Genomic DNA, 24,770 nt, shown 5'->3' with positions numbered 1-24,770 from the left:
GAACTTAGGAAAGCTGAACGTAAATGGAAAACCTGCAAATTACTGGTATTCTATGAAATTATGAAAGACCTAATGAGAAACTATAATGTTGCGGTTGAAGAGCAAGAGCGAAATATTTCTCCACCTTGATCTCCAAAAATGATCGAAACTCAAGAACCCTGTTTAATACTATCGAGTGTGTTGTTGGTGCTCCCCATAACTTTGACATGCATGCTCCCCCTGACCTTTGTGAGCAATTTTTAACTTTCTTCACAGAAAAAATCAATTCTATCAGATCTCAGATGGACAGCACCCAACCCCTATTAAACGTGGCTAGCTCTAAAGGAGTAGAAGTAGCTCTTAGCTTACCCACTGGCTCCTTCTACTCCTTCGAGCAAATATCCTTGGAAACACTTCTTAAAACTATAGCTCACATGAAAGCCTCCACCTGCAAATTAGATGTTGTTCCTACTAGACTACTGAAGGAGATTTTACCTACTGTTGGTCCTCATATTCTATCTGTTGTTAACAGCTCCCTGTCCACTGGATCTTTTCCTGCCTACTTTAAAACTGCCCTGGTCCTTCCTCTTCTCAAAAAACCAAACCTAGATCCCTCCTCTCTGAACAACTACAGACCTGTCTCTGAACTTCCTTTTCTGTCTAATGTTGTAGAAAAAGTAGTTTTTACTCAGCTGGTAACCCATCTGAATAATAACAACCTATTCAAAAAATTTCAGTCTGGCTTCCGTACCCTCCTCAGCACGGAAACTGCCCTCCTGAAGGTGTCCAACGGCCTTCTGTTGTCGGCTGATTCAGGTAATTGCTCTATCCTTGTCCTTCTGGATCTGAGTGACACGTTCGATCATGCAGTCCTCATCAACCGCCTGGAGAAATGTGTGGACATCTCCGGTGTTGCCCTCAAGTGGTTTGAAACATATTTAAGTGGTAGACTCCTTTCAGTCAGCATAGGCAATTCAATATCATCCCCAGTCCCAATACACTGTGGTGTCCCCCAGGGCTCGATTTTGGGCCCTATCCTCTTCTCCCTGTATATGCTCCCTTTAGGTGACATACGCAAATATAACATTCATTTTCGTTGTTATGCCCAAATGATCAAGCCACCCTTCACAATTGTCTAGCGGACATCAAAAGTTGGATGTCTGATAATTTCCTCCATCTTAATGATAAAAAATCTGAGGTTATACTGTTTGGCCCACTCCATGCCAGAGCCCAGATTGAAATTGACCTTGGCCCACTCTCATCTAATCTAAAGCCCACTGCTAGGAACCTGGGCGTCATGACCTCAACATGTAAAGAACGTTATCCAATCTTGTTTTTATCATCTGAGAAGCATTGCCAAAATTAAAGCTTTTCTGTCCAGCTCTGATCTGAAGAAAGTCGTTCATGCTTTTATTTCTACACGTCTTGACTATTGTAACTCTCTGTACACCTGTCTTACCCAAAAGTCCCTCTGTCGTCTTCAACTAGTACAGAACGCTGCAGCTCGGCTTTTAAGTGACTCCAAAAAAATATCTCCTATCCTAGCATCCCTACACTGGCTGCCAGTCTCTTTTAGAATGGATTTTAAAATTTTACTCATCACATTCAAGGCCAGGTCTGGTCTAGCACTGACATACATTTCAGAACTACTCTCCCCCTATGGGCAAACCCGTAGCCTGAGATCCTCGGGCAAAGCACTGTTGGTCATTCCAAAGTCTAGGTTAAAAACAAAAGGAGACTGGGCATTTGCGATTAGAGCTCCTAGACTTTGGAATGCCCTGCCCGAGGAGATCAGGCTCACTGAGTCTGTGCCTCGTTTTAAATCTCTCCTTAAAACACATTTTTACAAAGTTGCTTTTAATGTTTTAGCCTCTTAATACCTTTTCTACTCTTATTTTTATATTTTTAGCATCTGTTATTTACTATATTCTTTTAACCTTGTGTCTGTATCTGTTCCTCTGTTTGGCCCTTTTTCATGCTGCTCCTATTTTGATGTTAATTTATTCATATACTTTGTTTTAATGTGTCCCTTAAGCTGTTGTCTACATCTTGTATTATTTTATTATTTTAATGTGTGTAAAGCACTTTGTAACTTTGTTTTTGAAAAGTGCTGTACAAATAAAATTTATTATTATTATTATTATTATTATTATTATTATTATTATCTACTGCATATCTGGCAGCAGCACAGTGGTTTGAGGCTCATTTGATACCATGCACCCTTGATGACTTACAGCCATTTAGCCAACAAATGTGTTCCATACTGTATCAGCGTAATTTACAGCTGAATCTAGTCCCACCCCCCAATTCCCATAGAGATCCATTCAAATGCAAAGAGTTTTTGTATCGCTTGTAGGACAACCTGAAAATTAGATATCCAGACTCTGATAATGTTGATCGGTCACAGACATCAGGAAGTCATGGCAAGCAAATGATATGCAACCAAAAACAAAACATGACTCTTTTATTTGACATAATGTTAATTTGTCTACTGTATAAGTGAATTTCCCTGTTTCTAGCTTTTCCCCACAGTTCACTGCAGCAAAAGTAAACAAGCAAATGGTGGCACAGGAGGTCTCAGGAGTGCATTTGTTTAATTCTTGCTAATTTTTTGACCAATGATTTGTTAAGACCATTAAAAGCTTAATTTGCCATTTTGGGCTTGGCCCATTTTTTTTGACTGGGAAGCTTTCCCAGAAGTGTGGAGGCTGTTACAGCAGCAACTAGGGGTCCAAATCCACATTAATGCCCATGATTTTGGAATGAGGTGTTCAACAAGTATATATGGGTGTGATGTTCAGATTTCCTACAGAGTACTCCTGTAAAGTATTGGCTAAAGACCTACAGGGAACTCACTTCTAAGGATGCAGGCAGCGAGGGAGCTGCCTTTGTATTGGGACACAGCCAGTGTCCTGTTTACATGCAGTAAGCCACCAACCCACACAGCAGACTGAAGAATGCCTGAGCAGTGTGTATGTCTTTGTCTCACTCTTCCATTTTTCCAGGCACTGACCACTGGCAGCATCCCTGGCTTCATTGATGTGGTTATGAACCTGAACTCACCCGTTTTGTTGGAAGACAATCTTCTCTGGCAGGCCAAGGCTATAGGAAAGAGGATCATCTTCTATGGAGACGACACTTGGATCAGACTATTCCCAAAGCACTTCATGGAGTATGATGGCACAACCTCGTTTTTTGTGTCGGACTACACAGAGGTGAGGGATGAGATGGCAGCTGTGTAGAATGGTGAAGGTGGTAGTGAAGGTTTGGACCATGCACAGAGGTGGGGAGGAATGTGATAAAGGAGGAAATTCTGAAGAAGGGGAAAGTACATAATCCTCAAATATGGGTCCATCGCTGATTTTTCTACTGCATATACAATGGCTTCAGAACGTATTCAGACCCCTTCACTTTTTCCACATTTTGTTACATTACAGCCTTATTCTAAAGTTAATTAAATTCATTTTTATTCTCACCAATCTACACACAATACCCCATAATGACAAAAATGAAAACAGATTTTTTTTTAGCAATTATTGCAAATTTAGTAAAAATAAAAAAACTGAAATATCACCTTTACATAAGTATTCAGACCCTTTACTCAGTACTTTGTTGAGGCACCTTTGGCAGCGATTACAGCCTCCAGTCTTCTTGGGTATGATGCTACATGCTGGGCACACCTGTATTTGGGGTATTTCTCCCATTCTTCTCTGCAGAATCTCTCAAGCTCTTGTCAGCATTGCTGCACAGCTATTTTGAGGTCTCTCCAGAGATGTTCGATCGGTTTCAAGTCTGGGCTCTGGTTGGGCCACTCAAGGACATTCACAGACTTGTCCCAAAGCCACTCATGCGTTGTCTTGGCTGTGTGCTTAGGTTCGTTGTCCTGTTTAAAGGTGAACCTTCGCCCCAGTCTGAGGTCCTGAGCGCTCAGGCGCAGGTTTTTATCAAGGATCTCTCTGTACTTTGCTGTTTGCGAATATTTGATAATGTTACATTGTGAGACTGTTTACACCACTACTACTCATCTGCAGGTCCTTGGGTCGCAGTGTCTGCAGGTATTTGCTCAAACCAAATCAAACTGATTTGATGAATTATTGTGTATCCTTGGTTCAGGACCTAAGCTCATTAGTGAAATCAGGTGCTATAGTGCATGGTTGGAGCAAATACCTGTGGCCCACAGGACCTGATTTACAGGAAGAATTATAACAGTTGGACATGACATCACTTGCTTGAAATCAGTAACTACACAAACTTTTACGGTCTGCTGATGTTGCAAGTCAACCATGTGGCTTGAAATTCTGCAAAGTTGAAATTCAAGCTTGCAGCCACAGGCAGTGGAGCACAGCACAAAAGCTTTAACTAATGGTATTGCTGCCTGCCTAGCTTTGATTGAGTGGTTCATTATTGAATGTTTGAAACAAGTTTTTTGAATATTACTGTGAAATGAACTAAATTAATTGAAATAAAACAAGCTTCTTAAATTCTGTTTGTGGGTCTGTATCATAATATCAAACTATCCAGGTTGACAACAATGTGACACGTCATCTGGACAGCACCTTGAAGAGAGATGACTGGGACATCCTGATCCTGCACTACCTGGGCCTGGACCACATTGGCCACTTGAGTGGCCCACACAGCTCCCTCATTGGCCCCAAACTTCTTGAGATGGATGACATACTTAGGAAGATTCACTCCTCCCTAACCTCCCAGGTAACCAATTTGCTATTTTTGTTTTAGTCTTAGCCATACAAAAGTATTACAGTAATACTGCTATTCTGACTTTGTTGGACACCATCCAAAATACGTCATACCAGAATATACATAACATAACATAATGATGAGAACAGGACATTCAGCCTAACAATGCTCGCCATTTTCCTACCCTAAAGTGTACCTAGTGCTTGGTGTCATGGATTTTACCTTCAATGGAGGCAAGTAACTCAGTCAGGTTGCAGAGTAATTCAGCAATATAACTTTTATTTGACCAAATAGGAGAAACTGTTCAAGCACTCCTCACAGAGTTCGAGAAGAGAGTCTCAAACTTCTGTTTACAAGTTCTCCTCCTTATATCTTTCTGTAAGCTATCTTTCTATGAGGTGATTCACATGGCATGACACTTTCTTACTCCCCTGCCCATACCAACTTTCTGCTTTCCTGAGAACCTTTTTGTTTCACTTCTGTTACGACCGGCTCGAAAAGCCGCAACCTAAGGAGGGACACTTATTGGACATATGGACATTTATTTACAAAAAGACAACAGTGAAAACAGGAGAAAAAAAACAAAAAAAAACTGTGTCTTGTGTCAGGGAGTGAGAGTGTGAGAACAGAGCAAGGAGCCACTTATATAGGCCCCGCCCACACCTTCACACGGGTGCCCTCAGTCAGCTCATCAGTGAGCTGCACCTAGAACTTAAAGACATACACACACAAGCAAAACAATAACAGGACACAGTAACACGTAACACCCCCTCCCTTAAGATGACAGCCATACTGGTGTCATTCTAAGGTAGCGCGTGAGAGGGCATCAGCCACAACATTATCAAGCCCCTTTTTGTGATGGATTTCGAAATTGAAGTTCTGGGCCATAAGTGCCACGCATAAGCCGTTGATTACTGTTATACATACGACTCAGGAACACAAGAGGGTTGTGATCTGTAAAAACTGTAACCGGCTGCGGAGTAGAGCCAACGTACGCCTTGAAATGCTGGAGGGCCCAGAGCATTGCTAGGGCTTCTTTTTCGATTGTGCTGTAGTTACGCTGGGCTGCAGAGAACTTCTTAGAGAAGTAACAGACAGGATGATCAATGCAAACTCTTAGTGAGGCTAAGGAGGTCTGTTAAAGGGGACACAATGGAAGCAAAGTTACAGCAAAACCCTCGGTAATAACCAGCTAAGCCAAGAAAACGACGTAGCTCCCGCTTAGTAGTGGGAACAGGGAACTTAGCGATAGCGGTTACCTTAGCATCTATTGGACGCACTTGGCCCTGACCGACCTGCTTGCCTAGGTAGGTGATGGTAGCCTTGGCAAACTCACATTTTGTAAGGTTCAAGGTGAGAGAAGCTTCTTTCAAACACTGAAACACAGTGGACAGGGTTTCCACATGAGATTGCCAATCAGCAGAGCAGACTAACACATCATCAAGATATGCTTCACAGTTTGCTACTCTAGACAGTACCCTCCGCATCCGGCTTTGAAAAGTGGCAGGGCATTACACATACCAAATGCCATGACCGTATACTGCAGGAAATTGTCTGGGGTAACAAATGCAGAGATCTCGGAAGCACAGGACATCAAAGGCACTTGCCAGTAGCCCTTGAGCAAGGGTAACTTTGTGACATAGCGAGCAGCTCCAGCCCTGTCTATACAGTCTTCCACATGAGGAAGAGGGAATGAATCTGGCTTGGTAACACTGTTTACCTTCCTGAAATCAGTACAAAAGCGTGGTGTCCCATCGGACTTTGGCACTAACAAACACGGAGAGCTCCAGGAGATGGAACTAGGGACAGCATGACCATGCTTTTGTAAATATTCAACCTCTTTCTGCATTTGAGCTCTTTTTGTGGGGTTCACACGATAAGCATGCTGCTTGATGGTAAGACAATCACCAACACCAATGTCATGTTGCAAGACAGTGGTTTGGGTAGGTACATCTGAAAGTAGTGCAGGATGATTTTCAAACAACCCGACTATGTCACTCTTGTGGGACCCAGAGAGGTGAGACGGATTAGTCTCTGAATCACTTAACACTTGGGAATTCTGCAATTGAACGCACAGAGCAGGAGCATCTTGCATCACTAAGTCATCTTCCTGGGGAGAGGAAGAAGGCAACACTGAGGTTAAAGCTACAGGCAACACATCAGCTGAAGTGGATGTATCTGTTTCACTAGACCTGGCAACATAAGGCTTCAGCATGTTAACATAGCATACATGAGTCTTGCATCTCCTATCTGGGGTGCGAATAACATAATCCATTTCACTCAGTTTCTTTTCAACCACATAGGGACCAGCAAACCTGGCTTGCAGTACTGAACCAGAGATAGAAAGGAAAGCCAGCACAGAGTCTCCGGATTGAAAACTTTGTTCAACAGCATTTTTATCAAAGTGAGCTTTCATCTTGGATTGGGAGATTGTCAATGCCTCTTTCGCTACCTCGCAGGCATGGTGAACATGCTCTCTGAAAGAACTGATATAGTCAAGCACATTTTGGTTAGGAGAAGAATCTCCAATCAACTGCTCACGCAACAATTTCAATGGGCCTCGAACCATGTGGCCAAACACCAATTCTGCAGGACTGAAACCCAATGACTCCTGAACAGTTTCTCTGATAGCAAAAAGCAGGAGGGGGTTGCCCTTATCCCATTCCTTACCAGTTTCAAGACAATAGGTACGCAACATAGTCTTAAGGGTTTGGTGGAAGCGCTCTAGCGCCCCCTGGCTCTCTGGATGATATGCACTAGAGATCTGATGCATCACAGCCAACGCTTCTAACACCTGAGCAAACACTTTGGACATAAAATTGGTACCTTAGTCTGTTTGAATGACCTTTGGCAAACAAAAAGTGGTACAGAATTTCACCAATTCCTTCACTACCACCTTGGCTTTGAGAGAACGTAGTGGAATTGCCTCAGGGTATCGAGTTGCAGCACACATTAAAGTCAGGAGATATTGGTGACCAGATTTTTACTTAAGCAACGGACCAACACAGTCGATAATTAGCCTCTCAAATGGCTCTCCCATCACAGGTATAGGATGGAGCGGAGCTTGAGGAATAACTTGGTTTGGTTTGCCAACCATTTGACATATGCATGACAACAGCGGCAATACTTGGAAACATCACTTTTCAAACCAGGCCAGAAAAAATGCTTCAAGATGCAATAATAGGCTTTAGTTATCCCTAGGTGACCAGACAGTATATTGTCATGAGCTAAACTCAGTATCTGCATAAGGTACCCAGAGGGGACAACAATCTGGTAGGTAGTTTTACACCCACTGTCATCATCGGATGAAGGAGCTAATTTACGCATGAGGATGCCATCCCCCCAGTAGTAAGCAACATGAGAAGCATCAATCTCATTCTTTGGCAACACTGCTGCAATACACTTAGCTAAGGAAAGATCAGCCTTCTGAGCTGCTCCTTGCCAAACTTTAGCTGGGTATCAGACTCAACAGGCAAGGTAACAGGACTGGACAATGTCACCTCAATGACTCAGTTACAGTAGAATCAGTGGAGTGCTTACAATCTACAGTTAACTCAGAAGTTGCAGAAGGATCAGGAGACATAGACTCTACAGTTGCAACAGGTGGAGCCACAGATATTTCTGAAAGGTCCCACCATATCCTCAAACATATGTGACTCGGTACGAGTTACAACACAAGCAGGAAACACTGTAGGAAACTGAGAGGATAGGTCAGACTGGGTATCATCAAATACAGAGCCAGTTGGATTATCCACAACCACAGGCGCAGGAAATACTTTTCCACCAGCCAGATCATTACCCAGAATCAGGTCTACTTCTACTACAGGTTGCTGAGAGCGAATAGCCACTGACACAAGGCCTGTAACCAAGCCAGACTACAAATACACAACATGCAATGGGGCTTTAAGACAGGTCATTCCACATCCTCGTACTAAAGCACTGCTGCCAGTAGAGGTTCTCTCAGAGAGGGGCAAAACCCCCTCCAACAACAAAGACTGAGCGGCTCCTGCATGGCCGGCCCCACGGGGGGGCGTGAGGGGACGACGCCCCCTCACCTGAACTGTCCCGCCCCCTCAGTCAAGATGAATGTGAAAAAGGATTTTAATAAAAATTAAATTAATTTTTTTAATTTAAATAAATATATTTTTTAAATAAATTTTTAAAAATCACAACACTCAAGTGTGTCGGCTTTCTAGTGACAATATTGCAACATTTTAGTTAAGGGCAGTCTGTTACGCAAAGCCATTTTTTGATTGGTTGTTGCTGAGGAGCTTCCACTCATCGAATAGAAGATTGCAGCTCTATTGAGTAAATTTTTGTGCTTAACCTCTTAGCGCATTGCCCCTAGTGGTGGGCACGCCCGCGTGCCTAGATTACTAAAGTCAAACATTCGGTGCTACTGCAACCAACGTGTGAGATGAAAACAGAAACGCGTTGTTTCAGTTTCATTAGTAGACGATACGAAAACGGAGTTTCGCAGCCCCACCATTGTCGCTCCGGTCGTTCATTTAACACGCACCCCCTCCCTGCAGTCTCATCTAAAAAACACCCCCCACCCTTGACATAATGGACAATATTGTCTATCCTGGCATTAATAAAAATATTCTTTCACCACTAAAAAATCGTATTCCGTCATAGCAGCAAGATAAACCCGACAATAGCACTAAGATATGCCTATACAGCAGTGAAAACGCTGCTCACTGAATAACGAAATAAACGAGAAAAAGTTTTTAAAAATGATACCATGTCATTCTACAGTCAATATCTGGGACTAAATATTGAATAAATATAAAACCTTACTGTTGGTTTTACGTGTAGAGATGTCCCTTTTGAGACTGCGTGGTCATATATTGTCTTGGACAATCCGTTTGGGAAATATAGGCGCATCTGTGACGCCTGGGTATCTTCCAAAATAGCTGTGCGTAACACCACACCTGTTGTTTACGGCGTCGTCGTCCTTTTTAGTACAGTCTGACTTGATTTACAATTCATTTATTCGGTAGGCGAGAGTATAAGCTTTCTAACGATGTATAACATGTCTAATTCTGCTTTTGGAATAGCGTTTTATAGGTCAGCGTAACAGAAAATATTCTTAGCATAGCATTCACTTACGCAATCACTCTGTTAGCAGACAAATACGATGCACCTAACGAAACGTGTTCAAGGATATTTCGTAATTTCTTGGAAAATACTATTATTATTGAGGACTGCTGAACATAGCTAAACCATATGTTTGCTGATAGACCTAGCTGACATCGTTTTCTGGAGCAAAACAGAAGCGAATAGAACAATATCATTGATACCGTCTCTGTCTCCATCTACTGAACATAGAGGAGATTTCATCATTGCTATGTAAGTATTACCGTTCAAAATATTTCGGTTATATACGTTATTTTTGAAATTGAGTATCTTTAAATAGGTTAGTGGTGTTATATAATGTAAATATTTTACACTGTAATGTAAGCGTTAGACGGAAGTGTAATAGTTTTTGTGAAGCATGCAACAGTGATGACGTCATAGCTGGAACATTGCCAAAACGTGGTGGACGGGTGAAAATTGTTTTCATGTTGTCTCATCCCCATACAAGAAAACATACGAGAGTACAGAGTATAGAAATACACACGAGTTAATTATTACACATTTAGGTACTGTACCGCATTGTGTGACAATGTTTTTGCATTATTTTTTTAATCTGATAGCAATGTTTCATCTTAAACCCTCATAAGGGGCTCATTTATATGCTTTATAATGGACAAAAAGCATTTTATTCAATTTTGGAGAGATTTTGGATATGTTTCTGGACACCTAGCTATTTTAGACCACTGTACTGACTGAAAGCTTGTAATTCCCATTTGAAAATTATGCAACAGTGATTTTCTTGAGTCAAAACAGTTGATTTGTAGTGAAATACATGGATATGTTATGATTTACAGCAGTGCATAATTTAGACATTTTGGATAGATTTGGAGATGCTGGGTACACTGCTTAGTTTTTGCTTCATACATCTATAGTAGTTCTACATATCCACCCTTAGATTTTATGAACTTGTGGTCAAGACGTTTTTGACCTAGCACATGTATAGTTTAACCTCCTGCATATATTCAATCTCGCAGTATTTCATTGCAAACTTAAAAAGTGCAAATTTATTTTGGATTTTTTGTCAAAACAATTGCATTTGTGGCACTTTATTTCTTCCAAAATTATGAATATAAACTAATCTGTGTTAGTATTGTAAATTGTACAAATGTCTTGCTTCATTTAAGCCATTTTTCAAGTCTCTTTGGTGTTCACGTCTGGAGTTATAAAGCTTTAAATAGGGTACCCCCTAAATGGGCAAGGATTGGCAAAATTTGGCTTGTGCCTTAAGAGGTTAATTATAAAGGAGGTAGAGTGCTGCCAGAGTGATTGACTATAAACTCTATAAACAAGGTGCTCTTGAAGGGAGGGTGCTTATACAGATTTGCAGGGAAATTAGCCAAATAAATTCAGCTTACTTGAAACTTCAGGCACTCTTGCGCAGAGGAATTGGTAATTTTTTAAAAACCTTTATTGTCACGGAATATCCAGGAACAGGACAAATACCACCGACCGGTTTCGACCATGCAGGGCCTTCATCAGGGTGTAACAGAATGGTTAAAGAGGAGATGTTTATAACCTCTGGGTGGGGATGAGCATTCCATGAATCATGTGTGGTAGGTAGGCAAGGGCTGTCAATCAATGCCATGTGACATGACAGTTTAGGATGCAATACAACTGAAATATAACTTCAAACTAAGGATAACAATATACCGAATATTGCTATAATGAGAAAGTATGATCGTATGTGAAAAGTACAATGTAAAAATTACACAAAACAACAAAGGGAAGGCGAAGAAATAAGGGACTGATAAATGTAGATATGCATCGAATCAAATAAGTATAAAGAGTGTCATAGGTATGGTTGGTAATCCACCTCCTCATTTAAACCAGGGAATGTCATCGCATCAAATTGAAAAATCCAAAAAGTTTCCCTTTGTAGGAGCTTTTTAAGCCTATTGCCACCACAAATAGACGATTTTATAATCCCTCTTAAAAGGGATTCATTGCTGGAATGGAACTCAAAATGTTTTGCCATGGGGTAATCTAAATTTTGTGTACGTATAGCATATTTGTGTTCAGAGACCTTATCCTTAAGGCTTGGTGCGTCCCAAATAAAAACAACCACAAGGGCAGAGGAGACGATAAACCACGTAAGTGGTATTACAGTTAATGAATTCCTTTTGTTTGTATACTCGTTTAGTTTTCAGATCAACAAACTCCTTCCCTTGGATGATGTTTGCACAATGGTTACATGTAGTGCATCTAAATGTGCCAACGAGCTTTCTCAACTAAGACTCCTTGGGTTCCGCTGGAAGGTAGCTGTGCACTACTTTGTCTCTTGGGGTGGGTGCGTGTCTGTACATAACCAATGGCGGCTCGGGGAAAACTGATCTTAGAGTGGGATCAGATTTAATGATGTCCCAATTGGATCTAATGATGTGTTTAATGTGTTTAGCTTGTGTGCTGTACTTTGTGATGAAGAATATACGGGAGGATTTTCGTTCTCTGTGGGTCTTGCGTAATAAATCCCCACGATTGGTGGATGCAGCTTTTGTATGGACCTGATTGATGATCTCGCGCTTCTAATGTCATTTGCGGAAACGCTGAGACATATTCTGTGCTTGTGTGGTGAAATCTACCTCTCTGTCACAAATGCGACGAAGACATTGGAGCTGTCCATAAGGGATGTTCTTTTTCAAAGGAGGAGGATGAAAGGATTGGAAATGTAAAATCGAATTACGATCCGTAGTTTTGCGGAAGAGAGTAGAATGCAGCAAATCATCATCCCCTTTATAAATGGTAACGTCTAAGAAATTGATTTTGTTATCAGAGAATTCAATAGGTAATTTAATATTTTCGTTAGTGGAATTTTGGCACTTGTGAAAAAGTAACAAGTCTATCTGATTGCCGGTCCACGGGAGAAAGATATCGTCTATGTACCTGGCCCACCATTTTATTCTAGCCGTGAAAAGATTTTTCTGGGGGTCATAGACGAATTCCTGTTCCCACAATCCCAAAAAAAGGGATTTTGTCCTCCATTGGACAAAAAATATTTCATAGCCTGTAACCCATCAGAGTGAACAATATTAGTATACAGGGATTCTACCTCAAAAGTAACAAGAATATCCGATTTTATATTGTCAAAATGTAAAAGCTTGTTCAATACATGAGTGGTGTCACGAATATAGGAGGGAAGTTCATGGACAACTATGAAAAGTATGTCAACGAAGCCTTCCGTCAGTTGAAAAACCCACACTACTATGAAGAGCTAAAGACGAACCCATTACCTAGAATGAAACTGGAACTTGCCTCTCTACTGGATTCAGCTAAAGAGGCAAGGTGGATTACTGACAATGAGTATGACTTTTTGACATGCGAACATCCCAGCATGGCCGTTTTCTACATGTTGCCCAAAGTCCATAAGGAACCCAAACACAATCCCCCCTGGTAGACCCATTGTGTCAGCCAGTGGGTCCCTGACTGAACCAGCGTCCTAATATATTGACTTTTCTTTTAAAACCCTTTGTCCATGAACTTCCCTCCTATATTCCTATATTTGAATTTTTCAATTTGATGCGATGACATTTCCTGGTTTAAATGAGGAGGTGGATTACCTGACACTCTTTATACTTATTTGATTAGACGTACATCTATATTTATCAGTCCCTTATTTCTTCGCCTTCCCTCTTTGTTGTTCTTTGTAATTTTTACATTGTACTTTTCTCATACGATCATACTTTCTCATTATAGCAATATTCGGTATATTGTTATCCTTAGTTTGAAGTTATATTTCAGTTGTATTGCATCCTAAAATGTCATGTCACATGGCATTGATTGACAGCCCTTGCCTACCTACCATACATGATTCATGGATTGCTCATCCCCACCCAGAGGTTATAAACATCTCCTCTTTAACCATTCTGTTACACCCTGATGAAGGCCATACGTGGTCGAAACCGGTTGGTGGTATTTCTCCTGTTCCTGGATATGCCGCGTCAATAAAGGTTTTTAAAAAAATACCAATTCCTCTGCGCAACAGTGCCTGAATTTTCAAGTATTTTCCCATGCTTTTGAGGGCTAGATAATTGGTCGTAGTTAGTTGGTTATTTCATTATTAGTGGGCTGCTTCCGGCAAGCCCACTCTTGGTATCTTGCACATATATATATATATATATATTTTATTTATTTATTTATTTTTTTAATTATCTGCACTTTCTGCCTGATTTTTCTAGCTCAAACTAGTCCTACAGTTTTTGCACTACATTCAAACTGCTTACACCAAAATGAGCAGCTAGTTCCAGACATTGTTGCTTGTATTCAGATTTTTTGAAATATTCACAACTTTTTGAAATATTCAACTTTTTTGTGGTTACTCCATAGAGAGTCACTCGGGACGTTTAGTTAAACGCTGTAGTAGGACGCATGCGCAGGTGGCCACTCACGGCACAAGATTTTAAGCACAGCTTTATCGCCTCACGTTACTTTAGCTAACCTTTAGCTGGCAGTATACTCAGTAAGAAGAAAGAACTTCAGGATTTTAGAACCACCGGCGAACATGTCCACGAACACCATTGTCGGTATACTCAGTGAGAACACCGCACTGTTCCGCTTGGGTGTGAATAATTACGAGGCAGCTATTAACCGGGGCTGGAATCTCGCCCAGACCTCTGTCTCACGGCTACGCCATGGATGTATAAAGGGAAGGGCTACGCGAGATCTAGCTATGCAAAAGAAGAAAAAAAGGTGAAGGAGATGGTACGTTCGCGCTGTAAATCAGAGTAGGACGGAGAATGTAGAGTTTTGTCTGTACATTCGGCAAATGCAGAGTTTAGACAAGGGTCCACTTCTCTTATTTCAAAATGTGTGCTAGGCATTTTGATGACTTGGTGAAACGAGTTGTACCCATTCATCAAACATGCAGGAACTCTCAGAAATACCATCTGTACAGAAGATAACATCTTAACATGTTAGCGTTTCGCCTACTTTAGTTAACCTAGTTAGCGCGTACGGATGCTATCCTGCACGTATGAGTAGGAGCTAATGACACACAGCTACAACCACTGATACAGATGTATGGACCTACGGACGCTAGAACCACCAATACAGATGTATGGACACATGGAGGACAACAAATAACGTTACAGAGGTGAGGACATGCCATAGGTAGATATAGTTAGCCAAGTTTTACTCATGACACTTTTAGGATATGACTAATCCCTGGAACATAATCGCTACTTGCTGATCCCCGGCTGTATATGTAACGCTACAGTGCGCCGTGGGTCTCGATGGTTTTCTGAGCTATGCGCCCTTATTGAAATGCATTGATGCTTCAGGACAGTGCCAGTTGGAATTTGAAGCAAGCCTACACAATTCCTTAAGGAACTGTAACCTTTCTAGTTTGTATTGTTATTGTTTGTGTCACCGTTATAGGCTGTTCTAACCTAGTGTATTATTATGCATCTCTTAATCAATGGGTCGCAATGAGCGTTATATTACTAGGCTAAAGCAGGCACAATAAATTACTTGGTGGCGTTATCATTGTAACTTGTTGTCTGTAATCACAGTAAAACTGCTGAATTAGTGTATCTAAGACGTATCATTTATATTTGTGGTGGTGGCTACTCAAGCCATTACAAGACAGGCTACATAGCCTATCAATGAGCCGAGTGTTTGAAGATGTATTTTGCTTTTTATTTTATGTAGCCTAGTAATATATTTTCATATTAAGATTATTTAATACTCCGCCATCTGTAAGTAGCTCACAAATAGTTTTAGTTGGTTGTAGTAGCAATATCGGGCTGCATATGTTTTTCTAGGTGGGAATACTTTGCGCCCCCTTTCGGTATTTCAAACGCCCCCTCTTCGGTACTCGGCTGGTGCCGGGCCTGGGCTCCTGTATCCCTTAGAATAGGACTTGGGACAGGCTTCTCCGACTCAGAGATGGCTACTGAACCATCCATAAGGAACAGTGCAAAGGTTTTGTGCTCATGGCTGTCTTTAGTGGACCGACTGGGACCATTTTCTACACTAGGCAACTGACATGGTACTGAAGCTATCAGCCCTACAGGCTTAGCAGCTTTCTGCGTTTTACTGAAAGCATGACAGTCAGCTATGACGTGACCAGGCTTTTTACAATAGAAACAAGTTCTCTCAGAGTTTCCATTGCTAGACCTAGCAGCCTTCGTAGCGAAAGCTGAAGAACCTGGACCATTGCTGCCAGTTTTAAAGAAACAAGGAGTGCAAGGAGAAGCATAGCTCTTAGTCTCACAAGATTTATCACTAAAGACTACCATATGAGCCAAGACATACTCATCAGCAAGTACAGCAGCCTCCTCCACCTTAGACACTCTCTGCTTACTCAGATAGGTGGCAACCACCTCAGGGACACAATTTCTGAACTCCTCCAGAAGAATTAACTGTTGAAGTTGCTCTTTAGTCTCAACTTTTTGAGATGTGCACCACCTATTAAACAGAATTCCACAAAATGTTGCTTCTCAACCTTTCGACAACCCCTCAAACGCTGCCTGTAGGCCCCTGGGACCAACTCATACTCACACAAGATGGCTGCTTTAACAACCTCATCATAGTCAGAGCTTTGGTTGAGGGCTAATGAGGAATAGGCCTCCTGAGCTTTACTTATCAGTACACACTGCAACAATAATGTCCAGACATCCATAGGCCATTCCAGTGGTGGCTACTAGGGTTGGGCCGATGTAAAAATTTTCAAACCGGTTTGATATTAAGCCAAATACCAGACTGGACCGGTGATACCGAATTTTACCAGTAGGTCACTCAGCCGCTCCCGAATGGAACTGTCGGCTGCAAAAATGATCCAGGTGAGGTAATGACATTCTAAAACCATTGTGCCGTACTTAAATGTTTCGTTGCAGCGTCCGTTGCTATGCCGACGCTGCCAGCCTTGCTACATTTTTTGGCGATAAAGATTCCAAGACAACTCTCATCAATTTCTCTGGTTTAATGGGTTATTTTCCAGCCTGAAATGTGATCGTATTTGTAAATGGCTACACGTCATCTATCTTGCATGTAGTTGGTTATCTCCCTGGATATGAATCAAATGTTTTTAACAGAAAATAATAATAATAAATGCGATTTTGTCCATGGAAATGATTATACAAAAAGGCAAAATAAAAGTTGTGGTCACGATCGCCGTCGCACACAGCACTCATATGGCGGTATGCACTTATAGCTAGCTAGCCACCGCTGCAGCATTTTCAGGAATATGGGAGCAATGCAGCTGAAATCCTCTACGCCGGAAATCAACCTCACAGCGATCTCATCTACGATCTGTAGGCAGTGTTGTGCTTCACTTCGGGGGTTTATTCCGCTCTTACAGCTCGTTTCCAGCCCAAACCACTACAAAGAGAGCGATATTTTGAAATTTTTGTCAGTAACATTTCCTTCTGCGTAGACGTCGATCGCGACCACAACATTTATTTTGCCTTTTTGTATAGCCATTTCCGTGGATAAAATCGCATTTATTATTATTTTCTGTTAAAACATTTAATTCATATCCATGGAGATAGCTAACTGCTTGCAAATTAGATGACATGTGTAGCCATTTACTAATACAATCGCATTTCAGGCTGGAAAATAACCCATTAAACCAGAGAAATTGCCGAGTTGTCTTAGAATCTTTATTGTCAAAGAATGTAGCAAGGCTGGCAGCGTCGGCATAGCAACGGACGCTACGGTCTAGCTGCAACAAAACTTTAAGTACGGCACAATGGGTATAACAACTGTTTTAGAATGTCATTGCGTCACCCGGATCAATTTAGCAGCCCGGATCAAAATAGGCATGACAGAACATAATGAGAGCCCATGAATGAGCGTGTAGCGGCACCTCTTTCGTTGACTTTGAATCCAAAATGTTGCCATATTGGCGTAGTTTTCGTTTTCTTTGACAGAAAACTCTGCCGTGTCTCATCTGGTCACCCCAAAGAACGTCTCATAATGACAAATGCTGGTTCAGTCAGTTCGCATAAAATCAAACCGGTTTAAGCTCTTGGACCGGACCGGACCGGACCGGACCGGCAAAACCGGAAACCGACCCAACCCTAGTGGCTACATGCTCAAAATGGGAAAAGTATTTTTCCACATCCTTCTCAGAGAAATGAGGAACTAAACTGATGTTCCTACAAACATCAAATCGAGGAGGGGAGACAGAAGATGTACAAGAATTAGCTGTGTTAGTTTCAGATCTAGACCTAAACTCCAATTCTCTCAATTTCTGTTACATTACATTACAGGCATTTGGCAGACGCTCTTATTCAGAGCGACGTACAACAAAGTGTATAACCATAACCAGGAACAATTGTGTCGAAAACTCTAGAGAGAAGTACCGTTCCAAGTGCAGGGAACAACCGCATAGTTTAACTTGGACCCTGTAGGCTATTCTGATTAACACGAACACAAACAACACAGCAACAATGCAGTCTATGCAAAAAATACAAGCAGTAGTTAAGACATGAGTGCATTAACTAAGTCAACTAAGAAACAGCTACCTATTTACAACCCTAAACTTACAGTCAATTTAGAGATTACAGGGAGGTAGGGAGGGATGAGGAGAGGTGCAGCCTGAAGAGGTGAGTCTTCAGTTGTTGCTTGAATGTGGTCAGGGTCTCAGCTGTTCTGACCTCCACGGTAAGGTCATTCCACCATCGTGGGGCCAGAACAGACAGGAGACGTGATCGGGAAGCGCAAGTGCGAAGAGGGGGAGGTGCCAGGCGTCCTGAGGTAGTGGAACGGAGGGGTCTGGCTGACATGTAGGGTTTGAAGATCTTGTGGAGGTATGCTGGGGGATGATCCCTTGACTGCCTGGTATGCTAGGACCAATGTTTTAAATTTGATGTGAGCCATAACAGGCAACCAGTGGAGGGTAGTGAGCAGGGGAGTGTCTGGGGAGGTTGAAGACCAGACGAGCTGCAGCATTCTGAATGAGTTGCAGGGGTCTGATGGCAGATGCCGGTAGTCCAGCCAGAAGAGAGTTGCAGTAGTCCAGGCGGGATACTACCATTGCTTGGACCAGGAGCTGGGTTGAGTAGGTGGTGTGAGGGGGCGGATTCTCCGGAAGTTGTACAGGAAAAATCTGCACGCCCGGCTTACCACTGCGGTGTTCTTGGAGAGGGACATCCTGTTGTCCATCACTACACCGAGATTCTTGGCACAGGGTGATGTCACTAAGGTGTCCCCTAGGGAAATGGAAAAATCAAGGAGGCGAGAGGTTAGAGCAGGAATGAAGATTAGCTCCGTTTTACCCGGGTTGAGCTTCAGGTGGTGATTATCCAGCCAGCTCTGGATGTCCCTCAGGCAAGTGGAGATGCGGGCAGGGACCTGTGTGTCCGATGGGGAGAAGGAGAAAAAGAGTTGTGTGTCGTCGGCATAACAGTGATAGGACAAGTCATGGGCAGAGATTACAGGGCCAAGGGATCTGGTGTATAAGGAGAAGAGAAGGGGACCGAGGACTGAGCCCTGGGGAACTCCCGTGGTGAGGGGATGGGGCGGTGATACTTTACCAGCCCAGGCAACCTGGAAGGATCGGAGAGGTAGGACTCAATCCAGTCAAGGGCTGTGCTGCAGATCCCTGTTGCTGCCAGGGAGGACAGGAGGATGGAGTGCTCCACAGTGTCGAAAGCAGCGGAGAGGTCTAGCAGAATCAGGACAGAGGAGAGGGAGGCTGCTCGTGCAGCAGGAAGTGACTCACTGACCGAGAGGAGTGCAGTCTCGGTCGAGTGGCCAGGCCTGAAGCCGGACTGGTGGGGGTCAAGCAGGTTATTCAGAGAGAAGAAAGCAGAGAGTTGGTTAGATGCAGCTCGTTCAAGCGTTTTGGATAGAAAAGGAAGGAGAGATACCGGGCAGTAGTTTTGGATGACTAAGGAATCTAGTGTGGGCTTCTTCAGCAGCTGGGTGATGTGGGCCCTCTTGAAGGATGAGGGGAAACATCCAGAAGACAGGGAGGAGTTCATGAGGGAGGTGACAAATGGGAGGATGTTTGCCTGGAGGATAGATGAGGGGATAGGTTCGAGAGCACAGGTGGTAGGGTGGTGGAAGAGCAGGAGCTGGGAAACTTCAGGGTCAGTGAGGAGAGAGAATGTGGAGAAACGGGGCGGAGGGCGCAGAGGGGGCAAAGGAGCTGCGGATGTCTGCAATCTTCTCATCAAAGAATACTGCAAAGTCATCTGCAGTGAAGGAAGACTGGGGTGGGGGAGGCGGCATGCTGAGGAGAGAGGAGAAAATAGAGAACAGTTGATGAGGGTTAAAAATGGAGTTATGAATTTTAGTTTGATAGAAATTTGCCTTAGCAGCAGTGTCAGCAGAAGAAAACTCTGTCAGGAGAGACTGACAGGCTGAAAGTTCATGTACCAACCGCAACCTCTCACTTTCTGCCTCAATCTCTAGCTTCTTCAATTCTTTTCTTTCCCTTGCTCGAACTGCCTCAATCTCCAAGTGTTTTATCTTGAACTGCAGTTCTATTTCTCTTAAGCGTACAGAATGTTCATCTTGAGCCTGCACCTTTACCTGCTCTTTCTTGCTGCCAAGAAACTTAACAGACTCACTTAAGTCTGGCTCTTCATCAGACTGGCTAGACTCCCTGGGCAATACTCCCTGCTCAACAAGTACAGTGGCTATCTTAGCTCTAAGTTCATCTTTCTTACGAGAACTTGGGGGAATTTCCATGTGGTAATGCTCTGCAATGGACATATGCTGTGCTTTGGTACAACAAAAAAGCTGCTCTGTTGTAGGAGCTTCACTAAACCCCGGCAGATCAAACTCCATAGTGAAATCACAAATTACTTAATGTAGAACAAAAAAACTGATTAAAATTTCAGCAAAACTTACAGAAAAGTACTACTGGAGGCAGCACAGAAATGAGCTCACTAGAGTAAGCTTCCTCACTAAATAGCTACTGTTCAGATTCAGAATGCCGCTGCCCGACTCATCTACAACCTTCCAAAATTCTCCCACGTCACTCCTCTGCTGCGATCACTCCACTGGCTACCGGTCGCTGCCAGGATCCGGTTCAAAGCCCTGACCCTTGCCTACACTGCTGCCAACAGGACAGCCCCCATCTACTTGCAGAACATGACTCGATTCTATGTGCCTGCTCGACCACTCCGCTCTGCGGCAGCAGGGCGCCTTGTAACCCCTCCCACCCACCCAAAGGGATCACAGAGCTTCTCCACCCTAGCTCCCCAGTGGTGGAACGAACTCCCCGTCCCTTTCCGAACCTCCCCCTCACTACCCATCTTCCGCCGTGGCCTGAAGACTGATCTCTTCAGACTATACCTAGACTAACCACCACCACGCTGTATATTTCACTCTAAATCCCCCCCCCCCCTTTTTTCATGACACTTGTTACATGTTGCCCCATCCCAGCACTTTTTGGTAATTTGTATTTGTCCTAACACTGTAGCTTATTCTTCTGCCTAGTTGGCTTTGCAGAGGTTAGGTCTGAATAGTGTTCACTGTGTGAACTAAACTGTGTTCTTGGCTAGAAATAGCTGTACAAAATAAGTATTGTACCTGAACCTGTGTTTAGCTGTTGTCTATGATCATGAAATGCACTTTTTGTACGTCGCTTTGGATAAAAGTGTCTGCCAAATAAATGTAATGTAATGTGACCTTCTCAGACATCTGTGGCAAGCTTCTTGTCTCCCCCTTTGTACCAAAAATTGTTGCAGTTGAAACTTGGCAGGATGCCCAGAACTTTATCTATCTGACTCCCTTAGCTCATCCACATGTCTTCCTCCTTGAAGGTCGCTCATTCCCAGTACCTTTCCATTTTGCACAATTAGTTACATACACAGTTTTGTTATAAACACATAAAAATACATTTCATATAGTTAAACACAATAAGCAGGTTTGTTTTCTATCACATTGGTTTACCAACTAGATAGTATCTAGGACCATATCAAGTCTTGTCTGGAAAACACCCAGAGTTTCTGCCACTACTACATGACCTGGCAAGCTATTCCACACAGTGATTACTCTCTGCATGAAAAAATACTCCCTAGCATCTGTGCAGAATTTTTGCTGATAATTTTCTTGCTTATAAGATTATCATTTTGATTATAATTTCCATTTATGCCCCCTTGTTCTACTAACAAAACTCAGCCTAAAGAATCTCTTTTAATTCACTTTTGTTAATCCCTGTAATGAATGTAACCCGTTCTTTATTGGCTTCTCTTTTTTAAACTCTAGCCTGAAAATGACTTACCCAAAATAAAATAGTTACTAATCTTGAACCCTTTTGACTACAGGCATAATCGTGGTCTCTTCTGAAAGGTGACTCTTGGGAGTTACTCCAAATGTTTCTGAAAGAAAGTAACCGAAGCTTAAATGCAGTGGAAGTGTTTTTTTTTTCTCAACTAAATTTATTTTTCATGCATACAGATGTTGTGGGTGTGCCTAGTGGGTTTAGAAACATGATGGAGCCACAGCCTCAACACTGGACAAATCCTGGTTCAAATTCAATGACAAACCCACCACAAATTGGAATTCTGCATTGCTTTTTCTAAGCTATGTCTTGGCACGTTTCCAAAAAGAGGAAACCCTGAAAAGTGCTAAACACTCGGTGCTGTAAAGGTATGGGGCATGCTGCCCTGCCAAGCTATAATTTGGCTGGATGCCATATCTGCGTTCCAGTGATGTCTTTCTGCATCCAGCTCCTCGCAAGCAGGAGAAGCACGATTGTGCATTATCCAAAGCAGAAACATTTTGGGGAAGTAATCGACAACGCAGTGCTCGGCTGAAGTGCATAGCAGCATGCTGTCAAATGAACTGAAGAAACTTCCTTGTGGCTACATTGTAGCCGCAAGGAATCTACTATGTTTCCCTCTACTACAATCTACTATGTTTCCCTGGCCAGTAGAGGACAGCATTACACCATGTTAACATCACAACATTCTTCACTCATGACACTTTTTCAGATATATGCCTAAGGGAGAGTGGCACAGAAAGCATAGAAGATTAATTTAAACATATATATAAATTTAAAAAAATCTTGGGCTACTGGGTGGCTCATCAGGTTCAAGCACCATTCTCCTTCAAGTGTATGGATAAGGATCAGATCTTGACTATGCCTGTGCCAACTGGCCGATAACACCAAGTCTGCCCATTAAGCTGCCCTTCTGCTGGCTCATCTTTACGCAGGTCTGCCCATTAAGCAAGTAGTGCTGCTTGACACTGCATGCTTCAACTGAGCGCATATGCTTGTCTGTGCTCTCCTGAATTGATGGATATGATTGGGAATTTTAATTTGGGGGAAAGGGAGGGGAAAAACAAAACTTAATTTTCATCATGTTTGGCCCACAGGAGACTGAAGGGAGTTTGCCCAACCTGTTGGTACTGTGTGGGGACCATGGGATGTCTGAGACAGGGAGCCACGGGGGGTCATCTGATCCTGAAATAAACACCCCACTCGTGCTGATCAGCTCTGCCTTCAAGAGGAAGGGTAAAGTTCTGTTATTCTGTTTGCTTCGCCACTTTTTCCTTTGTTCACTAGATCTAGTGCCCCTGTGATGGAAATGACTGGTTTGTCTTGCTGTAGCTTTTTCATCCAAAAACAATTTAATACATTTAATACATTTAATTAATACATTTAATTAATACATTTCCATCAATCGTAACTGGGGGGTGGGGGTGCAGGCAATACATGTGCAAGGCACCATATTGTTTTCTTATTTTTCTTGGGCTGACAAATCACTTTTTTTTCTTTTTTTTTCTTTTTTTACAAAAATTGGCACGTTCATAGAAGATGTTGTGAATGTGGTGAAATGAAGTGAATGACTTTAATGAATTCTGAAGATCACCTGTCCTTGAACATGTAAGGAAATTTATTGTGCAGCTTTGAGTGGATGCATTGTGTACCCAGTATTTACATAGTACATACACCTTGGTGCTGACTAGTGTACTAGTGCCTCCGAGGCCGGCTACCTTCCCTTGGACCCTCGTGTCAGAGGTTAGGAACTTGCTTTTAACTTGTGGAAAACTCAAAGGTCTAAAACTTGTACAGAGGTCATGGGCATGGGGACACAGTTCCTACATTTGAGATTTTCAGACATCCTGTGACATGATACCCTGTGCCAATCTCAGAGGTCTAGATTTGAGTTCTACACGTGGCAGATTCCAGATGGTCTCCAGACTAGTTGCAGCCTGTGGCTGCACTCTCAGAGGGCTGGAGACTTGTATCTGCCATGGAACCCATCATCTTACTGACATTACATTGGGCTGGGTATTCAGAGGTCTAGTGACCACTGGTACTGGCCTCAATCTCTTGGACTTATGGCTCCCCGATGACAGATTCCATACAGTCTCAAGATTTGTTGAAGCCTGTGGCTGCACTCTCAGAGGACTTGAGACTTGCATCTGCTGTGGAACACAGAGATCTGGCGACCTGCACCAGATCCAGTATCAGCAGTCATGAGTCTCTGGTGCTGAAGCCTGAAGTCCTCGGCCATGTATCCGACCCCGTACTCAGAGGTTAAGTGACATCTACTACTATGAACTCAGAGGTCTGAAACATGTTACTTAGTACTCAAAGGTTTCTTGTAAATTACTTAGATACTACTACTAGAAACTCACAGGTCTGAAACTTGTCACTTAGTACACAGAGGTTTCTTATAAATGACTTGGATCTAGTATTAAAACTGTCTCTTCTAACTTGCTGTCATGGTAGATACCCCCTGGCTCTCTGACGTTACTGGGTAGTGTGGGCTGGGGAGAGAGGGGGCGGGTTAAGTTCTTAGGGGAGGGCGTGGCCAAGTCTGAATGGGTGTCATGTTTATGGTATTTTTATGTTTGTTTATTAATGGGTTATTGTATGTGTTTGGAACAATTGTCAGCTGTATTGGAGGAGGTATTAAGGGTACCCTTATGTTCATTCATTCATTCATTCATTCATTCATTCATTCATTCATCACCCTAATGCAATAAATAGCTATTGGTCATGGCAGTGCATCAGTGATTAGCACCTCATCTTATCCTGTTAAACCCAT

The 24,770-nt window shown here is 42.6% G+C and overlaps 1 protein-coding gene across 2 annotated transcripts in view; it reads left to right on the top strand.

Moving 5' to 3' along the window:
* pigg (phosphatidylinositol glycan anchor biosynthesis class G) overlaps window positions 1-24,770 on the top strand; it is a 213,341-nt gene that overhangs the window by 22,061 nt on the left and 166,510 nt on the right. For both annotated transcript variants that reach the window (XM_035426304.1, XM_035426303.1), the window contains exons 3-5: window positions 2,985-3,194; window positions 4,501-4,689; window positions 23,089-23,227. In XM_035426304.1, coding sequence (XP_035282195.1) covers window positions 2,985-3,194; window positions 4,501-4,689; window positions 23,089-23,227 — 538 coding nt within the window. The remainder of the gene's footprint in view (window positions 1-2,984; window positions 3,195-4,500; window positions 4,690-23,088; window positions 23,228-24,770) is intronic.

The sequence above is a fragment of the Anguilla anguilla genome, chromosome 7, assembly GCF_013347855.1.
Source record: "Anguilla anguilla isolate fAngAng1 chromosome 7, fAngAng1.pri, whole genome shotgun sequence".
NCBI lineage: Eukaryota > Metazoa > Chordata > Actinopteri > Anguilliformes > Anguillidae > Anguilla > Anguilla anguilla.
This window is presented reverse-complemented; position numbering and strand designations above follow the sequence as displayed.